The sequence below is a fragment of the Corvus kubaryi genome, unplaced genomic scaffold (genome assembly GCF_017639235.1).
Source record: "Corvus kubaryi isolate FWS band 111438036 unplaced genomic scaffold, C.kubaryi_AGA036_p1.0 split1-131, whole genome shotgun sequence".
NCBI classification, from domain to species: Eukaryota; Metazoa; Chordata; class Aves; order Passeriformes; family Corvidae; genus Corvus; species Corvus kubaryi.
In genome coordinates this window covers 22,809,645-22,827,826 of record NW_024582073.1, presented here as the reverse complement: position 1 = coordinate 22,827,826, position 18,182 = coordinate 22,809,645, and the positions used below count along the sequence as shown (strand labels likewise).

Here is an 18,182-nt window from a genome sequence, read left to right as displayed (position 1 = left end):
AGAATTTTTTGAACTCATATCCAAAGCTCAAAGTAACAGAGCAGATGACCAACGTGGACTGCTAAGGAAAGAAGACCTTATTCTTCCTGACTTTCTTCGTTTACCACCCACTGGACCAGAACCATCCTCATCTACTCCTGCAGGTTCTAAAGGCCTCAGCAAGCGAGTTTCAAAAAGTGATGGCAATGATGGATGTACATCACCCAGTGGAAAACAGGAGTCTGTGCAAAACTTTAATGAAAATTCAGTAAAGAAAATGGGTTACTCAGAAAATAAACATAAATCTGCTTTGGCAGCACTCCACAGTCAGAAGACTTTCAGCGTTCCTTTTAGCCCTCCGTTGTCTCCAGTTCCGCACGCGCCAGAGAACAGTGCCACAGTATGGAAAAGGCAGTCGAGAGAGTTACAAGCCGAAGGCATTCAGATGGTAGATGATGAGAATGTGGCAGACTTGACTCTTGTGGCTGAAGGAGATATTAGTAGCCCTAACAGCACTTTGCTACCACCACCCCCGCTGACGCCACCGTCAGACATCAGTAAACTCACGGAAGCCAACTATCCACCCCCAACTCCTTTTGCAGGTAATCAGGAAAAATCTGGATTTCAAAGATCCAATTCAGGTATTTCTAGATTTTAATAGTGTTTCCTTTTGTGTAAAACTACTTTTCCTTAGCACTGTTAATCAGTATTTGGCACCCATTAAAACCACAAAGAAAATTCTCTCTGCACCTTAATTTTTTTTTTTTTTTTTTACCAAAAAAAAAAAGCAGGAAAAAAGATTTTAATTGCCTTAGTCTATTCTAACTGTAATATTTCTGGTTGCCTTTAACAATATACTTTTGTTTGGATTTAGCGTGTAGCCAAAAATGGCCACATGCAGGCAAATCTTTGAAATACATGCACGTGCTATAATTATCTCATTCACCCTCAGAGTACAAAACAGGGTATCAGCATTTTGAGCTCCATAGCACTGTTGTGTTCCAGATTCTCCGATCCATTTCTCATAATGAGATACATGATTAGTGTTTGGAAGTCTAAGTACTTTAACAAAAATCCTAATTATGTGGTGAAAATTGCAGTATTGTTTATGATTAAAATTTTAAATGGATAAGCCTCAACTTAAAATATATTTCACTAATAAATTAGATATTTGTGACTAGAAATAAAAATGTTATTTTTTTTAACCAATACTTTGCTACACAGAGTAGATTGCATCTATCACACTTTCTCCCAGAATATTCATGTATCAAGTAGCTTTCTATTAGATAATTTTAAAGAAAATATGTAACTTTTTTAGGGTGTAAGTTTCATGGTCTAGCAATATCACAGAGCAATATTAGCCCAAGGCTGAAGTATGGAATTTCTTTATAAACATGGACTCTAATAATAATTGCTATTACCAGAAACAAGAATTTGAAGACAATGGGTGTCGTGACATTGACATTTTACAGTCATTGTACTGTGCATTTTAATGTAAAATATAAGAAGAGGTATCTATGTGCTACATTTATTTTTGATGTTTCACAAACATATAGTGCCATATTTGTATGATCACATTTCTTTGTGATGTGGGAATATACATTTTAATTATTTATCTTTTTACACAGAGTATTTGATACTGTTCTTTATCTGTATGGCTGATGATTTGTAAATACTTCTTTGGTTGTTGGATGCTTATAAATGGCAATGCAAATTATTCCATCCTCTTGGTATTTTAAAAGCCAATTCCTTTATTAGTAGTATCTGAGAAATGTTCTATAAGCGCTACCACTTAATTTCTGAAACTGAGTATTGGATGGACTTGTAACCAGTGCCTATGAATAACAGAACCACATAATGTACTTCAGACATATTGATGTATATATGCATAGATTTGTGTTGGTGTCTTTCTGATAATATGACAAGTGTACAACATAGGTATCAATTTGCATATTTTTCAGTGAGAACTGTTAAAAAACCATTTGCACTTAAAAAAAACTTCATGAATTTACAATATTTTAATGCATGCCATAAGTTTCTTTGTAACCCTGAGCTGTAGCTTTCCCTTTTCCCACTTTCTACTTTTTACTTTGTAGAAATCTTTGTGTAGTTTTCACATGTATTTTGTATCTTTGTTCTCTCAGGAGTAATAAATTCTAGCTCTAGTTACGCAAACTGGTTTTAAGCTTTCATTTTCTTCATTGTTTTAAAAATTCTTTCAGTCCCAAGTTAAGAAATTATCTTCTTATAACAAACAGATTAATAGATATGAACTAGCAATTACCATGAGACAAAGCTGACAAACGTTAGATTTGTTATTAATTTAGACATCAAAGGGCAAACGCTGTCTTGAGATGCTGACGGGTCACATGTAAAATCCATAGCATTGGCATGTGCTCCAGAAGGCAGATAAGACAGGAGATTTCTTTTGAATTAGTCACAACAGGAACTCCTGAAAGGAGAACTTCTTCTGTCTTTGGGTTCTTGGGCTAAACTTTGTATTCATTACTTTCCTTCTTATTTTAAACTAAAGCAACTCTTCCCTGGGCCTTAAGAAGTGAGCTGGTAATCTCAGCTCATTTGATGTGGAGTAACCAAAGTAACCACCTCTTTATGTGGTGGTCTTGGGTAAGAAATGAGTGGTTGGATGGGTGCTGGAGACCACACTACTCTTTTCACTCTTTGAGATGGGTCCTACATAACAGCACTGTGAGGCCTAATTAAAAAAAAAAAAACAAAAAAAAACCTGCAGAGAGGCCTGTAGTGCTGTTAACTAGGTCTCATTGTGTTCTGGGGGATGAAAATCCAGTTTTTCCAAAAGTCACTGTGTTCCCACATATTCGTGGGCCTCCATGAAAGAAAATAAAGCAGTTGAAAGTCCTGTAGCAGTTCCCCTTCTAAAATTATTCAGACTTTTTCCTAACAAATAGCTAATACCCTTCATATTGAATTTAATATTTTTTAAATGTGTTTTAATTAACATGTATTCCAACTAGTGTTCCCTACTTTCACTGGTGATTGTGTCTTATTATTCTGTCATAGTCACCCATGAGAGTAAGTAATCAAACTAATTTTGCAAAATTAAAATCTAAATTTATTTAGCTTTTTGACAAACCAGATTTTTTTTTTTTTAGGAATAACAAAAATTTAAAAACAAATATAAAACACCTTTCTTTTTTGCTACAATCTTACTGCATAGAATAACTGCATTCTACACTCCTCTCACAACACACTACTATTTAATGGGAACTGTATTCTATAAAACAACGGTGATTTTATGGAAAAAGTGTGGGCTGAAGCAAAACTTTTCTATTTTCATGATTGGAGTTTGCATGGAAAGGCTGTTCAATGATGTACATAATTCTAATAAAGACTTCTGGAAACTCTCTCCAGTCAAGAATCAAATCTCAAAGGACTAAATCATTAATAATGGTTGCTTTTTTAAGTGCTTTAATGGTTCTTCATTCATAATCTCCTATCAATGGAAATTGCATTTCTGATTGGTTTATTCAATTAAAATGTTGGGATGTAAAGAAAAATAATGACCACATAATTTGAAGAGGTCTGTAATCTTGGTTCCAAATTGGCACAGAGACAAATAACGTGTGCTCACCCTGCTCGCGATGGGTTTATAAATGCTGGGAAAAGGACTGGAAGGAATGAAGGGGTCCCTCATGTTCTGCAAGGGGCAATTGCTGGTGTAGCAAAGCCAGGCCAGTGTCCATCCCTGTCATGGGTAATGCTTGAGGGTTTTTTCACTTGACGATCTAGAAAGCCAAATGTGAACAATGGAAGGCAGCAAAATAAGGCTTGCATCACTCTGAGCTTCTGAGAACAAATTTGCAAACACAGTTCTTAACCTTCTGAAATAAAGGAAATGTTTTTATGCTGTATTAATACTTAGCTGTGAAGTAAATAGCAAATCAGTTAGCAACACAGGAATCATTACTGATTCTAGTTGTGTTACTCATTAAGAGAAAATGTCTTTATTTTGAATAAGCCTGCTAGTTCTGGCAAATTTCCCACTTTAAAAATCAGAGGTTTCTGGAATCTGAAGACATTCTTTCATGTCTCTGCATATAATGGTGGTCCCATCTGTGGAAGGAATAATTATTGTGTGGTGTGATGGGCTTGAAGTGATGCATTCATTTTTGAAAGTGTTAAAATGCCGATTTAATCTCTTTGGCGCTTTTTTTTTATTTTCTTTTTTTTTAAATTGGCTGATATGGTCTGGGTACTTTGAATGTTGTCCAGTTTTTCCCAAGGGGTTGGGCACGTGCATTACCCAAGTGCAAAATATCTGTCATGGGGAAAAACAGCCTTCCAGACCTTTAGTCTCCTCAAGAGCTGTGAGTGTTAAGCCACAGGCTTTGCACTGGATTGTTCATTCTGCAATATTCCACTAGTCTGAGTTGATCATGATGGTTGTTAACTCTACTACAAAGTAGGTGGGCATTTAGTCATGATAGCAGTTGGGCTTTTTCATGGAATACCGTTTCATCCTGAGGTAGGACAATTTGCAGCAATCCAGATTGAAGTGCACAGACTGTAGATTTGAGTCTGTCAAATTGTTCTTCCTTCTCTTAAAAAATTCCCTATTGTTTTTGGGGCATTTTTTTCAGCTAGGATAAGAACTGTTCTTAAAATGACACTACAATTACAGTCAATGGAATTAATTCTTTACCAAGTATGAAGGTTTGTTTTTTTTTTTTTTTAGTAGGTCCTTTTTTTTTTCTTAAGGATACAGCAATGCAATCTAAAGAAGAGTTTATTCAAAACTCCCCTTAAATAAGAATATAATGTCATTGGTTAAGATAGAGAGCCAGCTAGGGAAAATAAAAGCATGGTTAACTCTCTGGAATTATACTTTAGTAAAATGTCTGTGGAAGTTAAAGAATGAATTTAGAGAGTCTAAAGTTATGTAACTGTTTTTTTGGAAGAAACTGCTTTGTTTCTGAAATAGGTATACAACTGTACCCTCAAAAGAAACTTGCTTCATTTCTTGTTGAAAAGATTTTTTTCAGAAATAGAATAGTTAGTACCAGTGCTAGGATGTTTTTGTTGTGAAAGATTAATTACACAGAAATAAAATGCAGGGTAATCTCTTGGAGCCTGGGACTGGCTATTGTTCCCAAAGACAAAAAAAAAAAAATTCTCCAACTGCTCTTTATTATCATTCCCAGAGAGGATGCAGTGCCCTAGAGCTGAGGAATAGAGATCAGATAACAACAGTGGGTTTTCTGTGACTTTCACTTTTTTGGCTACTAAACTTTTCAATTCTAATGGTAATGAAGTCCAAGTGCAAAAAAGTTTGTGATAGTTAAGGAGATTAGGAGCAATCACATGTCCATCTTCAAAATTTGAAAATAAACCTTTGTTTTTGTAATAAATTATATAATTTATATAACTAGTATTTTATATAATCTCTTAATTCATGTAGCATTTTTTAGAGACAGTCCAGTGGCATTCCCTGTGTAAATCAAGATAACCACATGAATGAAAACATAAATAAAAATTTAAGAAAAGGAAGTGATTATGACTTAAAAGATGTAAAAATAATGTAAATTACTTGTAGGTTCTGAGGTTCAGTCGGGAGATCTCTATAGGCAGATCTTGGGACACATGGTTTATTGCAAAGGGCGTGGGTATAGGGGCACTGCTCAGAGCTGCCCAGACTCAGCTCGGAGCAGGCCCAAGAGAGCAAGAGAGCAAGCGGGTAAGAGAGAGAGAGAGAGAGTGTAAGAGCAAAGAGAGTGAAGAAGAAGTAGTAAGAGTGTCTGAAGTCCTGGTTACAATACAATAAATCATCTTCTGTACTGAATATTCTAATTGTCACTAACCAATCTAATACAAGATACAAATCCTATAGCATTTACATACAGCCTATAAGAGTTCTTATATTACCATAGAGTGTTACATCTTAACTTCTAAAAACTACTCTTTGGACCCCTTCTGCTGAGCTAGTAGGGTCTGCTCTGACCCTTGGACCTGCCTGCAAGCAGAGGGTATTGTTCCATCAAGAGGGGATTACCTTCAGTCGGCCATACCATTGTTTTCCAGTTGTTCAGTAACTAAGACTTGGTATTTCAAAAGTGGCTTTCATTTCGATGTTGCCTGTAGTTTTCATATTCCCAAAATCTTTTGTCAGGCAATCATATTTATAAGGCTTTCCTGTTTCATCTTCCCCAACAATTACTATTTTTAACAAAGAATGTTTTCTTGCAGTATCTTACATCCTTACTGGTTCTGTGTAAATTTATAGAAGATAATTGGATTCTGGATCAATATAAATAAGTACTCATGAGGATCCAGAAATACTAAGGCTGGGATCTGTTAATCCTCTTTTACTCAGAGCATGATTAAATGTGAGGATTACATGTAGTATATGCCTGTGATCAACAACAAACAAAGGAGGATCGTTTTAGAGTAGACAAAAGGAAGGAACACCTTGGGGGATGATTATTTGAAGTGTAAAGTTTTTTCGAACAAGCAACAGGAAACATTTTCGAAAGAACTGCAAATTTTATCACTGAGTGGATGAAATGTTAGAAAAATGACAGCTGCCCTTTGAACCAAATGCACATGGGCTAAACCCAGAGCTATGCAAGCCCATGGCAGCATTTGGATGATGAAATGAACTTCATTGAATTATTGGTTGAAATGTAACCAGTAGCCCTGCGAAACCACATTTTAGACTTTCATAGTTGAAAAATACCATAAAGAATGGCAGATTAAATGAAAATGGATTCAAGTAATTCAATCCACTATTTCCCAACACAGGACTCTCTGCAATTATTAAACCTGCTGTTGCCGACCAGAGGTGGAAAACCAAAACGAAGGTTAACAATAAATGCTGGAAGATCACACTGAGGGCTGAATATGTGTAGGCTGCTGCAGAGGCGTTTTATCATGTCTGCTGCTTGGAAAGTAGTCAAAAATTGTTTCAGTTTTAGCAGCGGAGAAACAGAAAGTTTGAGCAAATTGGACTGTGTTATTGAGGGCATGCATGTCTGCCTGGATCAAAATTCAGAACTTTTCATTTAATTTATTCTTGGACTGTTCCTGGCCTTTAAATAACGTATGTAGTTCCCTTCAGCTGCTGTTGTAGCTGTGTGCATGAAAGGTCCCTGCCCTCAGCAAACACAGGTTGCAGTGTTCCCTCTTTTGCATCTATATGCCACTGGTGAGCAGCAGTGGCCATACCAGCTCCCTCTTCCATGTGATAGTCCAAATTTGTCTTTCTGAATAATGCTTGGTGCTTTGTTCTTTCTGTGAATGCTTTGGAGATAAGTACAATGAAAAGATTTCCATCTGCCCTTTCTAAATTTGATGCTGCAAATGTATTCCCAAAATTTCCAAGACAAAAGTAAATAAAAAGGTAATGTAGAACATTGCTGCTTTGCAGAATAACCCATTTTCTAGCTCGATGCCTTCATTTTACTGAGTCAGATTTCAAGGCACTGAGCATATGCTGCAGTTGCTGTTTCATCATGCAAGTGAAATTCAGCATAAAAGTCAAATTTCCTTTGAAAAGATTTAGCATAAACTGTAGGTAGGCATCTTTTATTAAAGCTGCTTTCTCCTCAGTGCTGTGTCAATTAAGAGATAAAAAGAAGGAAACTGCCAAAGAAAATTTGACCTGTGGAATTCTAAAGCTTTAAAGTATCTTTTCCCCTGCAGAAGCATAAATAACTTAAAAAAAAAAAAATCTTGCAGTAGTAACAGTATGTCAGCCAGTGTGGAAGTCATTCATCCACCACTTAAAAGAATCCATGTGTGGGAGGGCTAAAATGTAGAAGTAGCATTTCCTAACAGTTTAGGAGAGGAAGGGATAAGTGTCTTTCCCAGAGTGAAACTGCCAGATTACATCCACGTTAAGAAGTTACTCATACTGATTTATTTCCAGGACCCTGAAATGAACACCCACTACAGGAGTGACCGTCACAGAGCTCCTTTTCTCAGTCTCATGTAAGAAAATGCTCTTTCAGGCAGTGTGGTACTACCGTGGGACAGGCTCCATGGGGTCAGAGGCTGTGTCTGCCCAGACTTCCCTGTTACAGCACACTCCAGAGCCTTGCTGCTTTGGAGACTGGAAATGACTGATTACAGGTGGGGGTGGTATATGTCTGTAAATCACCAGTTCCAGGAATTGCTCCTGAAAACTTCACTGGCTTCTTTTCACAAGAGCTATATTCTAAGTATTATGATATACTTCAAACAGATTCTTACCTGCTCTAACTCAGTACAAAATCATTAATCTGGAGCTCATTCCCTTTAACTGAGATCTAATCCTCTCTGACATTAGAAGTCAAATGCCTGGCATCAATGGTATGAAAATCATCAAGATATTCTTATCTTTCACTAGAACTGAAAGCCATCTAAATAGTAAATGATTTTGACAAGAACAGTATGATTTTAGCAAAGTTAGAATGATAAGTGAAACACTCAATTTGCATGGAAGAGGTTTTATTAAAAAATCATAACTTAAATTTGGCACAGTGAAAAGAAATGAATTTATCAGTTATGGTATAGAAACAATATAATTGCAAGGTGCTGTGAGTGGACCTTTAAATCCCCAGGCATCTGCATTAAACTTAGGGTTATATGATCCTATCATCTGCATTTGGCAGTTAATGCTGCTCCTGAAACTTCCAGGTTTTTTGTGACCTCGACTTTGTCTGGAATTTGGCCAAATACTCCCTCATTCCTAAACTACCTGGAAGACAATATCTTGTGATCTCTTGCTTAGATCTTAAAGTTTGAGGAATATTTTTATACAGAAGATTTCCCTTTGTCTTCCTCTATAAAGATAGTTCTCCATAAAGATAATGTTAAATTTAGAGTGCTTGAGAATGATATACAAAATCCAAATATCAGAAAAAGAGAAATATTGGTAACAGAAATCAGGAGATCAGCCAAAACAGTGCCTGATTGTAGTCACCTTTGGAAAAATGCAAACGGGGGCAGTTAGCCTTCTAAGCAGTCATTTGGCTGTGAGTCTGTAACACAGCAGATCTCTGGTTTGAGGACAAAAGATGACCTGCATCTTCGCATCTCTAAACCAGCTGGAACATATTAACAGGATCAGATGCACAAGAAAATTCTCTGAGAGCTGTGCAGAATGCTTAGCAAGGGAGGAGGAGATTTCCAAAAGGTGTGATTGTGGTATTCCAGCCTGGAAATTCACCTGTGTGACTACTCCCCTAAGCAGTAGTTTCCTTTCCCTGCTGAAGTTAGATAGGACATTTGACAGATTAGATTTGGGAAAATGTGATAACATTCCTGATGTGTTTTATACAAGACAAAGCAATCTGCAGAGCTGTCCACGGAGGTTTTCATCACTTCAGTACGAGAATATATGAAGAGAAATTTTACTTGTGAAGGCCCTCTGCACCTTAGACGGTGCTCTGCACAGCTAAGTGTGTTCAGGTAGTTGTTACTCAAAAAGAAAATATGAGAAGGAGACCAGTGCAAAAGTGTTACAAACTTCATTGAAACCTCATTATACAGCTCCACTGAATACATGCAGATCTTGAGTCTACTTAAAAACTTGTGGGATACATTTATACACAAGCTGTTTTGGTGAATCTCGCCTGTTATTTTTGCTGAACAGCTTGCTTCATAAAAGCTTTTTCTTAAAAAAAAGAGGAAAAAAATTACATTAAAATATTTTTTTTCTGTGTAATGCTACTCTTGAAATCATCTTCCTGTTTGGTGAAGATGAGCCAAGATCTTTTCTACCCTGACTGGAAAAGTGAAACCATCTTCACAGTATCATCCCTTAGTAATTCTATATTCTTTTGAACTGGTATTTTAGACAAGATGTTCTCTATTACTGCCCTGCCTCTAGTAGTAATTTATTTGATGCTACAGAGAGATTGCTTCTGAAAAGGACATTAATAGAAAAACACGTCTATAATGTGGATGTGTTCTTGTTCACAGATGAGCTTATGTCTTGTGAAGCCTGAGAGCAAACATTGACCTTATTTTTGCTGTGTTCCTATAAGACAACTTGCACGCGCAGTTGCTTTGTGTTTTGACTCAGTGACACCATAATTCCAAGACTTAATGGCATTTCTTATATTTAGCTCTAGAAGGGCTTAGCATCCAAATAAAGAGAGCAGTACTTGCACCTTCCTCGGCAGGAGTTTCCAGCTCTTTAATCTCTTGTACCCTGTTAATGCAGGCTGTGTCTTTAGACTGTGGAAAGTGTTTCAGGCTAGTTCAGGTCAACGTATATGAGACCTTCCACCCCAATCAAAGTTGTTCCTTTACATGACATTTAATAGGAGGAGGTATTCTCAATGCTAGGACAGCTGGATGACTCATGCTCTGTCAATGCCATGTATTTGTGGTAATTTGTCATTAGTAGGCATTTTAGCAACTTGTAGCTCTTTTAAAGCAACTTGAAAGGAGAATCACAGATCTTCTTCAAAGGGCATAGAATAGTAGATTAAAGAGATCAAGAGAACAATTCAGTACACTCATGTTAAGGTAAACGTTCCAGAACAGAGGAGCAGCATTTTGCAGCACAGCCATGCCAGCAGCAGTTAAAATTAAGCCAATGTTCAGCTTCAGCAGGGAGATTTAAACACAAAGTGTAATTTAGTACCATTAAATGTGAGCTGCAATTTAGTAGGCTGGAGTCATGCTGGGCTAACAGGGCTGAGAAAGCTTTCTGTCTCTCTCTTCTCAGCTGATTTGTTTGGAGTTTGATCTAATTCCACTGAAAAAACGGCAAGCATTACTGATGCGAAATATCCACATTACTCATGTGGGGCTGCGCTGTAGCTGAAACACCAAACATTGCACTACTTAGGATTTTAACTTATTTTTCTTAAATAGAAAGCTTTAAGCCTCAAGAAGACCCTGCAGTGATTTGATTGAAAGTGCTTTTTTTGTCTTTTTCATTTGCATTTCCCCCATTCTCCATATCAAAAAGTTCTTGATTCCGATGATTATACATGGAAATTTCTTTCCCTTGCATAAAAATGTACCACTCACTATGTGGAACAAACACAAATAAAAGATTTGAAAGACAGCTGTGGGATTTAACCACACCAGTCTCATGGGATTTGTGTGGCTAAACATGCTGGTCAGGCACTTGCATGTACTGTGGCACAACATTTGAGAATGTTTTGGGTAAAACATATCGGATAAGATGGTATTTTTTAAAAGATGGATAAGAAGATATATGGAAATAAGGAATTATATGTGAAATGGAAGCCCCTACTCAGGTCTGCTTTTGTGCCTTGAAAGTTTATCTTTTTTTCCCTTGGCTCTCAGTTTGATTAAAAGCAGTTCTCTGTCTCTGAAAATGTTGCCCCTCTTTATATCATTATGGGGAGAACCTCAGCTAGAGAACCCATGTTGTTAACTGTGGTGCGAATCCTGAAGTCAGCTCCTTCTTCATCCTTCCCTTCTTGCTGCTGTTGACACAGGCAAGCCAGCTTCAAGAAGCTCCTTGTAGTTTGCAGGGTCACACCTAACACAAAACTGGCTTTTGGGAACTCAAGGGTTTAAACTACAGTTGTCTTGGGATAGTGACAAGTGTGTAGTCTAGAGAATAGGCCTGAATCCTGGCAATTGTGATTTCAGAAGTGCCCATGGTCACTCGGGTATTTCTTGAGTGTTTAAAGCCCTCAAACCTCAGAGGGTTGTGCAGCCCTTCAGAGGGACCTCAACAGGCTGGAGAGATGGGCAGAAAAGAACCATCTGAAATTCAACAAGGGCAAATGCAGGGTCCTGAACCTGGGGAGGAACAAGCCCATGGACCAGCACAGGCTAGGGCTGACCTGCTGGAAAGCAGCTCTGCAGATAAGGACCTGGAGGTCCTGGTGGACACAAGCTGTCCATGAGCCAGCAGTGTGTCCTTGTGGCCAAGAGGGCCAGCGGAGTCCTGGGGTGCGTTAGGAGGAGCAGTGACAGCCGGTCGAGGGAGGTGATCCTGCCCCTCTGCTGAGCCCTGGTGAGGATCATCTGGAGCACTGTGTCCACTTCTGGGCGCCTCAGGACAAGAGAGACATGGAGATCCTGGAGTGGGTCCAGCAGAGTGTGACAGAAATTATTAAGGGTCTGGAGAGTCTCTCTTCTGAGGAAAAGCTGAGGGAGCTGAGCATGTTCACCTCGAACCGAGAGGGGACCTCATCAATGTCTGTCAGTATCTGCAGGGAGGGTGTCAAGAACATGGACCAGACTCTGCTCAGTGGTGCTAAGCAATAGAACACGAGGCAATGGGCAGTAACTGATGCACAGGAAGTTCCACCTGAATATGAGGAAGAATTTCTTTACTGTTCTGAGCACTGGGACAGGCTGCCCAGAGAGGGTGTAGAGTCTCCCTCACTGGAGTTATTCACGAACCATCTGGACAAAATCCTGTGGCATCTGCTCTGGGTTGACCCTGCTTGGGCAGGGAGGTAGGACTAGATGAGCACTGTGGTCCCTTCCAACGTGACCCATCCTCTGATATGGTGATTCTGTGAAATTGTTTCTTTTATTCTTGTCCTGTAAACTGTGGCCCATGATTGCTCTGTGGCAGGACAGTGAACTGCAACTTCAAATAATCCCTTCCTAGTCTGCTAGAGAATTAAGCTCTAGCCAAGTAAAAATACTGTCTCAGCAGGGTCTTGAAGGCCAGTTCAACTGAAGGAACATCTCCCATTCTGCCCCAGTAGAAGGTCTATATTCTCCTCCTTCACCTTTGGGTTTGCTGGTGTGAGAATTTTTTGTTCTAGAGATGTAGAAAATTATACCAAGTAGTTATTTTTAATGGAGTCTTTTTAAAAACACTGAAAAATGCTACATTAAGACAGATACATATTAGTATTTCACATTTATCTTTGAGGTCTAATGTTTAGTTACTCCCTGGTACATCAATAACTCTCTTTGGTGGATGAATATCCCAGCTGACTACCATTAGGGCCTCAGAGGAGGTTGCAATTTTGAAAACTGCTAAAACCAGAAGATATGTAACTGTCCTATTTTGTGTTTTCTTTTGTTTTTAATTTTTCTGTTAGGTGCAAACAGAAAGAAAAAAGATTCACAAGGGACTTCAGGAAATTCTTGTGAGCAGACCTCTCACAAAGCAAAGCCCAGCAGAAACTTTAATCCTCCTGGTGCGAGAGGGAACCCCGGAACGGAGCTCCCTGTAAACAGGATAATCGATGTGGATGAGGTCAAACTGGAGGACTCTGGCATACGTTCCTGTGACGATTCTGAAGGGAACCTCAGCTTTGAAGGTTACATTTCTGAACTGAGATCTTGCCAAGGGAGGATGAGGACTGGAGTTTACAGGACCTCAGACCTTCCATCTCTGATTGCTGTCAAGAGCGAGAAGAATAAGGCCACTGAGAATCAGTATAAAGCTACTTTTGTTTAAATCTCTGCTTTTAATTAAACTGTCTGGTATTTTTGCTTGGCATCAGCAGCAATGGAGATATGCCTTAGAGACATGTTTCTGCAAGATATAAGTGGTTTTCAATATCCACTTGCCTTCAAAGAGCCTGCTAGAAACCATGACTTCTGAGTTGGAAGCCCTAGAATGAAAAAATAGTGTTCTAATGAAAGTAATGAGCTATTTGGTTTTGCTTTTTATTCATTTTGGTATTATTTTCCCTGGGATGATTCCACTGAACAGTGCAATTAAAATTATGATTTCCACCCCTACCCTTCTTGTCTTTATTCAAGACAAACTTACTCTAAATTCCCCTGTCCAAACCTTTTATTTGAGATAATTTCAGTTTAATCATCTAATGTTTTTCCCTTGTCTTCAGGATTCCCTGTGTTTTAGTAGACTTTTGAAGTGTAAGTGAAATCAGTTACTGGTGTAAAAGGATTAGGAATATTTTCTTAATATCTTCCTGTCTGTCTCTTAACATTTGGGAAGAGGTCCAAGTGGATTTCAGTCTTGTCTAATGCAATAAGACCATTGTTATACAAGCAGCAAGAAGCAGAAAAAAAAAACCACCCCAAAACCCCGAAGTGTAAATTTCCTATGCTGAGAATATTAGCTGCTTTCATAGCCAACACTGGTGATGTTTCCATACTAGAAATATATATCTAATGACACAGTGGTGTGATGGTCATTGGGTCCCTCCTCATCACTGCTCTCAGTGCCTTTTAACTTTGGGGAAAGGCAATTGGGTTATTGCTCTTTCAATAAGAGTTCAGTGCCCCTCATTCTTCTTGTTGTTCATTTTAGTTTCAGTTAATTTTCTAGCCTTAGGTAGAGTTTTGAGAAAGAAAAGGTATTTAAGACTGCTGAACATGTTGTTTTTGCCACCTGCTCCTTTTCCTCCGTTACCATTTCTTCAGGGGAGGTTATAAGCCTGGACACGCAAAAGGGTACACGAAGAACTGAGAGGGTTGGACATCTGCTCATCATATTGAGTGGGTATAGAGAGACTTCCGGGGGTTCACTGCTTTGAAATTACTGTGAGACTTAAAAAGTCATGCTGCATATCTCCTGGACTGCAGGTCCACACAGGCAGTAGGTCTAAAGCATCAAGGTAGATGTTGATTAACTACTCTTTCTCTGCTCCTAAAGTATACCAAGAGTCATGAATTTTCTAAATAGCTGAGAGTACTGGATGCTGTCGCTCAGCTTCTTAAACTCAAATGTGTAAGGTGAGAAAGAAAGTAAGTATGATTTTGTAATCATAAATTAAGATTCCTAAAGCTTAATGCTTAAGTATTACATCAAATACTCCAGTGAGATAAAAGGATGCAACACCCATCAGCTTCAATACTTTAGGTTTTTCTACTGGTAAGTGATTCTGCTTTTGATATTGAGGAAAATCCTTGTTAACATTAGGCTCAACTTGGTGTGGGCCCAAATGAGGGTATATGCTGTGAAAATAGCTGTACTTTTCAAAACTTTCAAGCTTTAAACTAATTTGAGAATCATGATAAAATCATGGTGGTGTAATGATACTACAGATTTGAGAAACAGAGCAGGCAGAACATAGCAAAATACAGCAGGCAGAATATAGCCCAGTGATGTGAAAATATTTAAATATTTATATATTTTTAAAGAGTTTATTTCTTATTTTTCTTTTTTCCTTTTTTTTGTAGTATTTTGATAGTAGTTGTCCCTTGAGCAGATATTTCTTTGTACAGATAAATGGCCATAATTTTTTCCTATCATCTGGAAAATTAATAGCTTTGTTCTAATCAAAACTAAAATTACAACAGCCAAACTCAAGAGAGGGCTTTTTGACTTGGGATATGCTTTGCACTGTTTTTGTGTCTTGGAAAATAAATTCCTAACATCTGACAGATAAAAACTTGAAATTCAAATGCAATCATTACAGTCTTTATTAATCCCTGATCAATATTTTAGATGAAACAGGGTTGCTTATCTTATATTGTGCAAGGGCACTGAAGTGACTGGGAGTGAGCAATACAGGATTCTTTGTCTGGTAAAAGAGATAGCTGAGGGGAGATGCAATAACAACTGAAAAACCTTGAGTGCCATGGAAAGAGGGATTGACTTTCACACTCCTTTCTAATGCAAAGATTAGGGGCCATCCGATGAAGCTAATAGAAGCCAGGTGTAAATCAAAGAGCTATTTTTCCACCTTCTCCTGTTTTCCATCCCCAACCTGCTGTGCTCAGAAAAACAAGCAAACAAAAGTGCTGTTCATAAATTCTGAGTGCAACGAAGTGGATTTGACTGTATCAAGAGTTCAAAGGGAATTTGACAGCATGGGAGTCAAGCTGTGTGCAGGAAAATGAAGGATGTGAAAGAATGGAGTTTTCTTTAACATAGAGAAAAATCCTGGCATGCTGCCTGGAAATCCTGTAAACAAAGGGACATGGGAAAAAGTGTTCCTCCCCATGTCACACTATCATGCCAGTTAATGGCAGATTGTTTAAAAGAATGACTTCTTAGCTAGAACTAATGGAAATTAATTCCTTAGACTTAGAAATAATTAATAATATTAGCTTTCCTATTCAATATCTGGCAGAATATAAAAGCTAAACCTGCTGGAATCAGGAGTTAATAAAAAGGAATGTGGGCAGCCTGTCTCTGGCTGATGGTTCCCAGTATTTTACTAGGGATGAGGTCTAGTTTTAATTACTGTGTGACTTCAACACTATAACATGATTTTAAGTTTCCTCCTCATACTGTGATTTACACTATTAATCAAATCTACTTACTATTAAAAATCAGCCTAATTGAAGCCCTGCTTGATAGCTTGATCCTTTATCTTGCCAGGCAGTTCCTAAATGATAATTGAATTCTAGCTAGTTTTATTTCTCTTTTACTTTTCCCAATTTTTCTGTGTTGAAACTCCCCTTGTGCAGAGTTACTCTTATGTCTTCCTAATCCCTAATAATAAATAAAAGGGGTCATCCCATGCTTTTGGGTGGAAGAGGGAGATCTACTGACCTGTGTCAGTACTTGAAACTGTAACACCCAGTGATACAAAAAAACTCCAACCCCAACACTCAGAAAATCCTGCAGCATTCCAAATCTTATTTAATGTAGCAGTTGCCTTATATTTCACTTGTTGTCACGGTATCTGATTTTCAATTGTAGTTGTTTCAGCCTCATTGGTTCCACAAGTCACAGTTTGTTGTGGTTTAATTTTAAAGGCTTTGTGAAGAATAGAAAATTTGCATACAGGCAAACTTGCAGTGAGTCTTCCCCCATAGGATTACTGTAGTTTTGTGCCTTGTCAACAAGTTTGTGATACAACACACGCAAGATAAATCGCTGCACAGTTTGCTCTGGGGGACTGTGTGACAAAGAGCTAGTGGGTTATGAAGACACATAAACAGTCTTTGCAAAGAGGCTTTGCAGAGCTTTACTGCTCCGTGGGAAGGAGCCAATACCTGGCTGTTTTGTCCTTTCTCATGCCTCTGGAAGTCTTCTGGGGGCTATTTAATGTCCTTCAAAGATGCTGTGTCCTTCTGGCACTACTCTGCCTGCAAGTTTTGGCTTCTTTATGCCTTTGCTGTAGCATGAATTGCTTTATTCCTGCTTCTCTTCTGATGCTGGAATTTAATGTTCTTAACAGAAAACTTCTAGAAGATGTGGCTCAGCTGGCAGCCTCCTTGTCTTGTTGTATCAGAGATAACCAGGACTTATGAGCGTATTTTGATTTTTTGGAAGTAGCTTGATTTTCGCCACAAAACTGAAATCCTTGCCAGTAGTTGTTTCTCAGCAGCAGCGTTGCAGCTCATCTCTGCCCTCTCCAACACAGATTCGACAGCAAATACTGAAATACTGTCATTTAAAATGGACTCTCCTAAGGTAGTTGGTAGCTGGGAGACAGGGAGAGTGTGTGGCAGAGTGATGCAAACACCTGGAGGCATCTTTTCACAATTTCTCAGAGATTTTGAAAAGTTTCCAAAGACTGAGTTAGACAAAGGCCTAGTTAGACAACAGCAGGTCCTTATCAAGGGGTGTGAGAAGCCAAAACCTTTGCAGGCCCGAGGCACCTCCCAACTCCCCACCACAGCTCAGTGACTTGGGTTAAGAAATGACCCTATTTTCTGCATGAACAGGTAGATTTCCAAGCTTTGTGGGATTGTAGCAAACCTGTGTGACAACAATGTTGCTCTGTGGATAGTGTGGGTGTTTACCCTGCAGCAAAAACAAGTGGCACATCCAAGTGCTTCTCTTTGCACTCTTGGAATAGCATCCCAAGCGTAGCATTGTGGGGTGATGAAGAAGCGTGAGATTTGTGACCCCTAATCCTATGCCATTTAAAATACAGGAAAAGATTTCATTGATCTTACTGAAATATTTCCTTTCTGTAGACCAACTGTCACTTTTAGCCGGGTTAGTCTTGATTTTTTCAGAAAAAAAAATGTGCTGAGAAGTGCTGGATGATCACGTGTCTGCAAATCTTGCCTGCATTACTCAAAATGTTAGCAATCCAAGATGTTGCACATGAACCAACATGCTTTCTGAACTGTTTGTGTGAAAGATAAGAAAATTGTTAATATTTTTTTGTCCCAGTTGATAATTCTGTTATACAGTCTAAAATGCTGCTGTACAGAATTTGATTTGTATCCTTGTTTTATTTGTGGTTTTGTCTTTAAATATCTATATGGTTACTTTCTAATGTGAAAATGCACATTGGTTTTCTTTCTCATCCCTTATCTCCCCAAAGTATTAAGAAATCCTGTACTGCACAATAATGTTTATAGAATCTTAAGTGTGTCAAACTTATTAAAATATTAATTATGTA

General features: G+C 38.3%; 1 protein-coding gene across 7 annotated transcripts in view; it reads left to right on the top strand.

Annotated features, from left to right (window-relative positions):
- The window catches only part of RGS12 (regulator of G protein signaling 12), a 91,328-nt gene extending 73,146 nt beyond the window's left edge, over positions 1–18,182 (top strand). For 5 of the 7 annotated variants that reach the window (XM_042053766.1, XM_042053774.1, XM_042053772.1 and 2 more), the window contains 2 exons: positions 3–581; positions 12,996–18,182. In XM_042053766.1, the coding sequence (XP_041909700.1) occupies positions 3–581; positions 12,996–13,357 (941 nt within the window). In that variant the 3' untranslated portion in view covers positions 13,358–18,182. Of the gene's footprint in view, positions 1–2; positions 2,155–12,995 lie in introns of those variants that run through there. The other 2 variants (XM_042053775.1, XM_042053768.1) reach the window with 2 other exon arrangements.